We start from the raw sequence: 9,918 nt of genomic DNA, 5'->3' as shown, positions 1-9,918 counted from the left end.
CAAATGTCCAGAAGTGGAACTGCCTGAAAAAAGTTTGTACATTTTTTGATTGACTTTAGAGACAGAGAGAGAGGGTGAGAGAGAAACATGGATTTGCTGTTCCACTGACTGATGCATTCATTGGTTGATTCTTGTATGTGCCCTGAGCAGGGATTGAGGCCGCAACCTTGGCCTATTGGGAAGACGCTCTAACCACTTAGGGAACCCTGCCAAGGTGAAAGTCTGAATATTTGAAGCTTTCAGTAAATATTGCCCACGGACCCTTCGCCAGCAGAGCATGGGAGTCAAGTGTCTCCATTCTGGAATATGGCATCTCCTCCAATATAGCACTGCTCACCCCCGGGGGGCAGTTCCAGGCCGTGGGTCCCACCTCATGATGCCCTCTATTAGTTTGCAGATCCCCTGGAAACATAGCCATGGCCATGTTTGAAAATGCCAACTGCCAGGCAGCGAGTTTCGCCTTCAACACTCTGGGATGGATGTTCTCCATGATTTGCATGGGCCTGGCCGAGTGGCGAGTGTGGTACATGGAGAGCAGCTCCGCTCCCTCCCAGGGGCTGGCCTGCATTGGGATGTGGAAGGTCTGCACTTACCAGCCCAACAGCCTCCACAGCAGAAAAATAGAGTGTCACCGCTACAGCTACAGTGACACCTACCTGCCGCTCGATATCCGCATCGCGCAGAACCTGCTGCTGGCCGCCAGCCTCCTCGGGCTCCTGGGAAAAGTGCTCATGGTAACGGGCCTGCGGAGACTGTACGCGGGACACCGTCAGAAGGACACCACCTGCAATCTGTTCTTCGCTGCAGGAGTCCTGAGCATCATAGCGGGCGCATTTATCCTCATTGCTGTGATGTGGAACCACCAGTCCGTGATGAATGAAGAGGGCATACGCTTCCCACCATCCTTCCACATCCCCTTCAGGCCGGACCGGCAGGAGACGGGCACCACCGTGCCCGTGGCGGCTCTGGCTGCCTTCTTCATGATGTTGAGTGGGCTGTTGACCATCTCTTTCCAGCTGCCCTCCGACAGCCAAGTGTACCCCGAAGTCTCAAAAGTGTGAAATTCCCGGTTGCATAGTGTTGCAAATCCATGAGAGCAGTTTATGGGGTGCAGTGTTATCAGGATGCTCTATGAAATCGTTCCAAGGCAAAGGTCATTCTGAGCAGAAAGTGGCCATTGGCTTCTATGCCCAAATTGGGCCCATTGATTGGTTAAGGAACTTTCATTAAAAAAATTTCCAAAAAAAACCACTGTCTACCTGTCTTACTGAATCTGGATTTTCATTATTATTGGGTAAATAATCAATGCTAGACACCTACTGTGTGGAAATGAGAGTTGCTGGGACTCTCCCAGCTCCCTCTCAAATGCCCACTAAAAACAACCGGCCTGACCTTCCACGGCGTGGCCCTAACACCTCTCCGCCACAGGCAAGTCCCCACATGTGTAAAAGCAAAACAGCGGAAGGAATCCCCCTTCCACTACCAGACTCAACAGTTACAGCGATGTTGCCATATTCGCTTTCTCTCTCCTTCCTTCCCTTCTTTTCATCTATTTTCATTCTCCAAAGAACTTAAATGCAAACCCCAGACTTCACGTTCCTTCATTCCTTTGCACTTCAAAATTATTCTCTTAAAAAAAGGACATTTCCTTGCATAACCATAGTATACCTTTAAAGTTAACAACTATTTCTTATGAACATCAAATACTTACCAGAATTTTAAAATGCTTTTATTTATTTCTTAATTTTTGCATAAGATGTTCACTCTGCCTCTTAAATCTTAATTATTTTTAAGAGAGGGGAGCATTATTTTTTAAAAAAATATTTTTATTGATTTCAGAGCAGAAGGGAGAGGGAGAGATAGAAACATTAATGATGAGAGACAATCATTGATTGGCTTCCTCTTACGCATCCCCACTGGGATCAAGTAACCCAATCAGGAATCACACCGTGACCGCCTGGTTCCTAGGTCCACACTCAACCACTGAGCCACACCAGCTAGGCTGAAATGAGCTTCTTCTCAAAGAGTATTTAAGTCTCTGAGTCCTCAGTGCTTGAAAATATCCCCCCACCCCCCGGGCATAAGTCTATCAGAGATTTAAATCTGTGTTCCAAAGACATTGCCTGTGACCCGAGAATGTTCAATGGAACCTTTGCCCCTGGGCTCTGACTCCGATCTGTGGGCCATGGGTTCTTCCCTCTTCCCTCTGAGGGAGCGAGTGTACAGTGGTGGAAGCCTTCTGTAGGAAATGCCCCTTCGCTGCCTGCCATGATGTGCACACCGTCCTTAGAACTGGGAGGAAGTCACAGCCTCTGCACTGAGTTAGAGACCCTGGCTCCCTTCCCAGGGTTTGAAAGGGGCCTCTGCCTCCCCTGGGACACTCAGGGCTGGGCTTGGGCCGAGTCTTACCCATTCTCCATGCAGGTCTGGGATGGCTGGGAAATGGCTGCTAGGGAAACAGCTGTAGTTGGTCTCATTTTTTACAAAAATATATTGTCATTGATTTTACCAAGAGGAAGGGAGAAGGATAAAGAGTTAGAAACATCTATGAGAGAGAAACACTGATCAGTTGCCTCCTGCACGCTCCCTACTGGGGATCAGCCTGCAACCAAGGTACACGCCCCTGACCAGAATCAACCCCGGGACCCTTCACTCTGGGGGGCAACGCTCTATCCACTGAGCCCGGTTTGAAAGAGGATGTGTGTTATTTAAGTGAGCCAACCCTCTGGTTATTTGGAAAAAGAGCTCTTGGCAGACATGCTTCTGATGAGGACCCGTTATGGAACCTCATACCCTGTGGAGGGCGGCGCGCCTGCCTCCTGCTGGTCACGTGGGGGAATGACAGAACCGCTGGGGCTGAGGAAAGCGGTCTCTCGACCTCTCCTCGCCTTCAGTGTCAACAGAGAGCAAGCGGACAGGTCATGAGGTTCAGACACAGAAGGTGAGGCGGCCACCAGCGGGGTCTGCTCTGGGACAGCGGGGAAAGGAGTTCCAAGCCCCTGTCAAGGGCTCGTTGGCAATGACTGTTTAAGGGACGCACTTTATTATTTTTCACAGGAATAAGGCAAGAGAACGTGTCCTGCGCATTTCCCACGGGTGCAGCACCGCGAGGGCGCCTGAGGGGGGTGGCATTTCTCTCCTCCTTCTCCTCCCTGGGAATCCTGCAAGGTGCCCAGGAGCCAGAGGCTGCCCTGAGGCCTTTGGCTTGGTGCCAGCGTAGGGCAGTGCCAGGCCCTTTGCTGGGGGCACCAGGCAGGGAGGAGTCCCTGGTGACAGCACTGGCCCAGGGAGGCCGAGCAGAGCCAGCGCCTGGGTCACAGTGTGAGCTCCGGGGCACCAGCAGAGGTGGTCACAGCGCCAGCCCCGCCCCACGAGCTGTGTTTCCCGCTTAGGAGTGGCTTGGCCCTTTCTCTTTCTCTTTCTCCCTGCTTGCCATCTGCCGCCGGCCCTTCCTTCTCCTCCCTGCCCACCATCATCCCCGGGTCATGTGTCCCATGGAGACAGTAAATGTGCAACTGGAGGTGAAACAGAACAGAGGCATCCCTCAGGACCCAGGTCAGCTTCACCCCACCATCCTGGGCCAAGGACCGTTCAGGGAGGCCGCCCCGTGGCCTGGCCTTGGCTCCCATCACGACACACTTTCTCCCCATCACCGTGGCCCTTCCCCCAGGCTTTCTACTTAAGACTCTGATTAATTACAGTTACTAACTGGCCTAAGACCTCAAAAAGGACATTTCTACTGCAGAAAGACTTCAAGTCTTTTTTTTAAATATATTTCTACTAGAGGCCCACTGCACGAAATTCATGCACAAGGGCGAGGGTGGGTCCCTCATCTCGACCTGCACCCTCTCCAATGCGGGAGCCCTCAGGGGATGTCCTACTGATGGCTTAGGCCCGCTCCATGTGGTTCTCTGCTGTCTGCAGGGCCTGTTTGCCCACTCCCGGGTTGCCTCAGCAGTCGGCCAAGCAGGCCCTGCTGTGGGCAATCTGAGGGACCGTTTGTCCGCTCCCAATTTGCCACAGTAACGTACAAGCAGGCCCGGCTCTCAGCAGCCGCCCCCGGGACATTAGGACTCCAGCGATGCTGAGAGGACTGGGTGCCTCCATCTTGTGGCTCTGGGCGTCACCAACTTTGTGTTGGAGTGATGGTGAATTTGCATATTACTCTTGTATTAGGATTGTTTTCAGAGAGAAAGGGAGAGAAAGAAACATCAATGATGACAGAGAATCATGGATCAGCTGCCTTCTGCACGCCCCACACTGGGGATGGAGCCCACAACCCAGGCATGTGTCCTGACCAGGAATCAAACCATGACCTTCTGGTTCCTAGGTCCATGCTCAACCACTGGGCCACATATTTTTGAATCCTGCTTTTTACTTAACATTGGGAACTTCCCTCCCCCCACCAATTATTATTTTTTTTATTAGTTAAGGTATTACAAATGTGTCCTCATCCCCCCTATTAACCCCCAACCTCTCCCCCACACACAAACTCATGCTCCCCCCCACCACCAATTATTCTTCAGCATAAGGTTGAATTTCTGTGTAATAGTCCACTGTAAGGACACAATGGTTTTCTGACTGTGTTCTCTACATGGGGTTATAGGATGATTTCACTTGTCCCGTGGTACCTCAGGTATGGAGTCCATTTGGTGTGTTCCTGTGGCATCCTTGCACATCCCCATTTGCTGGAATAAGTTCCTTATCACGGAAACTAAGCAGAGGTTCCTGAGGAACTTGACTCCCACATAAAATTTGGTCTTAAGTGTGGGCCGCAAACCCCCCACTGCCATGTGCTTTTTGGAAGCCTCATTCCTCACAAAAGCCCCATCTGACACTCTGCCTTAGCCGGCCAGCTTCTCCCAGTCAGGAGTGACCTTCACCTTCCACTGCATCTTGCTCATGGACGCCACGTTCACGATGCCGTCACCCGAGGTGCAGCGGGAAGGTTATTGCCAAAGCTCCAGGGTCTTTCCTAATGTGCTGGCTATCACTGGGCTTTCATAGCAACCTCACCCGTGCGGGGCCACTGCTGCTGACACCAGTGTAAATGTGTTGTCATTGCTGTTTGTTTGTTGGTTTATTTGAATCCTCATCTGAGGATATTTTTCCATTTACTTTTTAGAGAAAGTGGAAGAGAGAGGGAAGGACAGAGAGAAATATGGATGTGAGAGAAAAACATCAATTGGTTGCCTCCTGCAAGAGTCCAGACCAGGGCCTCGGCTGGGGAGGAGCCTACAATCCAAGTACGTGCCCTTGACCGAAATCAAACCCAGGACCCTTCGGTCCAGAGGCTGACACTCTACACACTGAGCCACACCAGCCGGTGTCATTGATGTTTGCATGGTCATTTCCTCTGGGTGGTGTGTGAGCTACCATTTCTGGGGGAAGGGAGAGGAAGTGGTTAGGACACCCGGCTGCTGTCAAACAGACCTTGAGGACTCGATGGTCCGCACTGAGCGCAGCCCACCCAGGAAGCGGGTAGGGAGGGTGCCTGATGAGGAACAGAGAAAGCCTGGTGGTCAGTGAGGATTGGATGCTGCCATGGGTTCCACACCCGGCAACAGAACCCTGCTGGTCAGAACAATGGGGGTGGAATGTGGCCGTGGACTGGAAGCTGAGGAGAGGGCTTGGAGTCGTGTGCCAGGCCCTCATGTGGCTGAGGCCCGTGTGGCCTGGGCCCATGGTGTGGCTGGTCCCGCAGAGCCAGGAGCCGGCCGGAGGACCCCCAGAGGAACCGCGTGTGCGTTGGCAACGCTGCCTGACCTGCTAGTCGCCCTTCCCAGACACTCCCTCGGAGACACATCCCTGGTCAGTGGGGTCCAGCCTGTTGGTTTTATTTCGTGGGGGTAAAGTGGGTATAACAAAACAATTATCATGTCACTGTCGGGTCGCCGAACGAGGAACACACAAGGCCGAAAGGGGTGAGGGATCATGAATGTATTGGGTCACCTGGAGACCACATGGGCTGAGCCCCAAATGGCACCAGCCCTAGCGACAGGCAGAGGGTTAAAGGACTCTAGGCTTTAAAGGGTCCATGTCCTGGGACAGTCCAGAGGAGAAAGATAATGGTCTTACCAGTGGATGTGGTCTTACCAGTGGGATGGGGCCTTACCAGTGGGACGTGGCCTTACCAGTGGGATGTGGTCTTACCAGTGGGATGTGGCCTTACCAGTGGGATGTGGCCTTACCAGTGGGATGGGGCCTTACCAGTGGGATGTGGTCTTACCAGTGGGCTGTGGTCTTACCAGTGGGATGGGGTCTTACCAGTGGGCTGTGGTCTTACCAGTGGGATGGGGCCTTACCAGTGGGATGGGGTCTTACCAGGGGGATGTGGTCTTACCAGTGGGATGTGGCCTTACCAGTGGGATGTGGTCTTACCAGTGGGATGGGGCCTTACCAGTGGGATGGGGCCTTACCAGTGGGATGGGGCCTTACCGGTGGGATGGGGCCTTACCAGTGGGATGTGGTCTTACCAGTGGGATGTGGCCTTACCAGTGGGATGGGGCCTTACCAGTGGGATGTGGTCTTACCAGTGGGATGGGGCCTTACCAGTGGGATGGGGCCTTACCAGTGGGATGTGGCCTTACCAGTGGGATGTGGTCTTACCATTGGGATGTGGTCTAACCAGTGGGATGTGGTCTTACCAGTGGGATGTGGCCTTACCAGTGGGATGGGGCCTTACCAGTGGGATGTGGCCTTACCAGTGGGATGTGGTCTTACCAGTGGGCTGTGGTCTTACCAGTGGGATGGGGTCTTACCAGTGGGCTGTGGTCTTACCAGTGGGATGGGGCCTTACCAGTGGGATGGGGCCTTACCAGTGGGATGGGGCCTTACCAGTGGGATGTGGCCTTACCAGTGGGATGGGGCCTTACCAGTGGGATGGGGCCTTACCAGTGGGCTGTGGTCTTACCAGTGGGATGGGGCCTTACCAGTGGGATGGGGTCTTACCAGGGGGATGTGGTCTTACCAGTGGGATGGGGCCTTACCAGTGGGCTGTGGTCTTACCAGTGGGATGGGGCCTTACCAGTGGGATGGGGTCTTACCAGTGGGATGGGGCCTTACCAGTGGGATGGGGCCTTACCAGTGGGATGGGGCCTTACCGGTGGGATGGGGCCTTACCAGTGGGATGTGGCCTTACCAGTGGGATGGGGCCTTACCAGTGGGATGTGGTCTTACCAGTGGGATGTGGCCTTACCAGTGGGATGTGGCCTTACCAGTGGAATGTGGTCTTACCAGTGGGATGTGGCCTTACCAGTGGGATGTGGCCTTACCAGTGGAATGTGGTCTTACCAGTGGGATGGGGCCTTACCAGTGGGATGGGGCCTTACCAGTGGGATGTGGCCTTACCAGTGGGATGGGGCCTTACCAGTGGGATGGGGCCTTACCAGTGGGATGGGGCCTTACCGGTGGGATGGGGCCTTACCAGTGGGATGTGGTCTTACCAGTGGGATGTGGCCTTACCAGTGGGATGGGGCCTTACCAGTGGGATGTGGTCTTACCAGTGGGATGGGGCCTTACCAGTGGGATGGGGCCTTACCAGTGGGATGTGGCCTTACCAGTGGGATGGGGCCTTACCAGTGGGATGTGGTCTTACCAGTGGGATGTGGCCTTACCAGTGGAATGTGGTCTTACCATTGGGATGTGGTCTAACCAGTGGGATGTGGTCTTACCAGTGGGATGTGGCCTTACCAGTGGGATGGGGCCTTACCAGTGGGATGTGGCCTTACCAGTGGGATGGGGCCTTACCAGTGGGATGGGGCCTTACCAGTGGGATGTGGACATACCAGTGGGATGTGGCCTTACCAGTGGGATGTGGTCTTACCAGTGGGATGTGGCCTTACCAGTGGGATGAGGTCTTACCAGTGGGATGGGGCCTTACCAGTGGGATGGGGCCTTACCAGTGGGATGTGGCCTTACCAGTTGGATGTGGTCTTACCAGTGGGATGGGGCCTTACCAGTGGGATGTGGCCTTACCAGTGGGATGTGGCCTTACCAGTGGGATGGGGCCTTACCAGTGGGATGTGGTCTAAGCGGAGGGAAGGCCTGTTGTGAAGTGTCCTAAAGGGCAGATCCCAGGGGACAGGTATCAATCCAATGATTTGATCAGACTGAATGGTCACCTTTTTTAAGCGTACAGTGCAGTGTCACTGGGGACCTTCACAATGTTTTGCTACCATCGCCACCATCTCTCCAGAACTTTTTCATCTCCCCAAACGGAAACTCTGTGCCATTGACCACTACATCCCCTCTGCTCCCCAGGCTCTGGCTCCCACAGTGGCTTTCTGTCGCTGAGTGTGGCTGCTCTAGGGGCCACATAGAGGTGAAATGATGCACGTTTGTCTTTGTGTTGCTGGCTCGTTTCACTCGGTAGAATGTCCTCAAGGCTGGATGATATCCCATGGTATGGGCGGCCCACATGCGGACTGTGCACTCACCAGGATGAATATTGCGGTGTTCCCACCTCCTGGCTGTGGTGAATAACACTGCTATGAACATGGGGGTGCAACTATCTGCTTGCAACTCTCTGCTTGTGCCCTTGCTTTCCCTTCTTCGGGGTACCAATCCAGGAGTGGCATTGCTGACTCTTGCGAGCAGGCAAAAATATATATATTTTTATTGATTTCAGAGAGGAAGGGGGAGGGAGAGAGAGAGAGAAACCTCAATGATGAGTTAGAATCATGGATCTGTTGCCTCCTGCACGACCCACACTGGAGATCAACCCCACAACCCAGGCATGTGCCCTGACCAGGAATCGAACCCTGACCTCCTGAATCATAGGTGGACACTCAACCACGCCAGCTGGCCTGTAGCCAATCTTAATTGTTTCTTTCACAAATGTCCAGAAGTGGAACTGCCTGTAAAAAAGTTTGTACATTTTTTGATTGACTTTAGAGACAGAGAGAGAGGGTGAGAGAGAAACATGGATTTGCTGTTCCACTGACTGATGCATTCATTGGTTGATTCTTGTATGTGCCCTGAGCAGGGATTGAGGCCGCAACCTTGGCCTATTGGGAAGACGCTCTAACCACTTAGGGAACCCTGCCAAGGTGAAAGTCTGAATATTTGAAGGCTTTCAGTAAATGTTGCCCACGGACCCTTCGCCAGCAGAGCATGGGGGTCAAGTGTCTCCATTCTGGAATATGGCATCTCCCTCTCCAATATAGCACCGCTCTCCCCCGGGTGGTGGTTCCAGGCCGTGGGTCCCACCTCATGACGCCCTCTATTGGTTTGCAGATCCCCTGGAAACATAGCCATGGCCTTTTTCATCCACCCCAATTGCCAGGTAGTGAGTTTCGCCCTCAACACCCTTGGATGGATGTTCTCCATGATTTGCATGGGCCTGACCAGGTGGCGAGTGTGGTACATGGAGAGCATCTCCGCCCCCTCCCAGGGGCTGGCCTGCATAGGGATGTGGAAGGTCTGCACTTACCAGTCCGCCAACCTCCATAGCAGAAAAATAGAGTGTCACCGCTACACCTACAGTGACACCTACCTGCCGCTCGATATCCGCATCGTTCAGAACCTGCTGCTGGCCGCCAGCCTCCTCGGGCTCCTGGGAAAAGTGCTCACAGTCATGGGCCTGCGGAGAGTGTACTCGGGACAGCTTCAGAAGGACACCACCTGCAATCTGTTCTGCGCTTCCGGAGTCCTGAGCATCATAGCGGGGGCATTTATACTCATTGCTGTGACCTGGAACTACCACTCCGTGATGAATGAAGAGGGCATACGCTTCCCACCATCCTTCCACATCCCCTTCAGGCCCGACCGGCAGGAGATCGGCAGCACCGTGCCCGTGGCGATTCTGGCTGCCTTCCTCATGATGTTGAGTGGGCTGCTGACCACCTCTTTCCAGCCGCTCCCCAACATCGAAGTGGAGCCTGAAGTCTTGCAGGTGTGAAATTCCTGGTTGCATAG

General features: G+C 53.6%; 2 protein-coding genes across 2 annotated transcripts; both read left to right on the top strand.

Moving 5' to 3' along the window:
* Nucleotides 1–416: 416 nt before the first annotated feature.
* LOC132224869 (claudin-34-like) lies at nt 417–1,068 on the top strand. Its single transcript, XM_059679991.1, has one exon. It carries the CDS (start codon nt 417–419, stop codon nt 1,059–1,061), a length of 645 nt encoding a protein of 214 aa, XP_059535974.1. The 3' UTR covers nt 1,062–1,068.
* A 7,773-nt stretch (nt 1,069–8,841) lies between these two features.
* Nucleotides 8,842–9,901, top strand: LOC132224434 (claudin-34-like). Its single transcript, XM_059679634.1, has one exon. The coding sequence runs from the start codon at nt 9,257–9,259 to the stop codon at nt 9,899–9,901; it is 645 nt and encodes a 214-aa protein (XP_059535617.1). The 5' UTR covers nt 8,842–9,256.
* The last annotated feature ends 17 nt before the right edge of the window (nt 9,902–9,918 follow it).

Source organism: Myotis daubentonii, chromosome X (genome assembly GCF_963259705.1).
Source record: "Myotis daubentonii chromosome X, mMyoDau2.1, whole genome shotgun sequence".
Taxonomy (NCBI): domain Eukaryota; kingdom Metazoa; phylum Chordata; class Mammalia; order Chiroptera; family Vespertilionidae; genus Myotis; species Myotis daubentonii.
The sequence above is the reverse complement of the archived record's forward strand: the minus strand, read 5'-3'. Positions and strand labels throughout refer to the sequence as shown.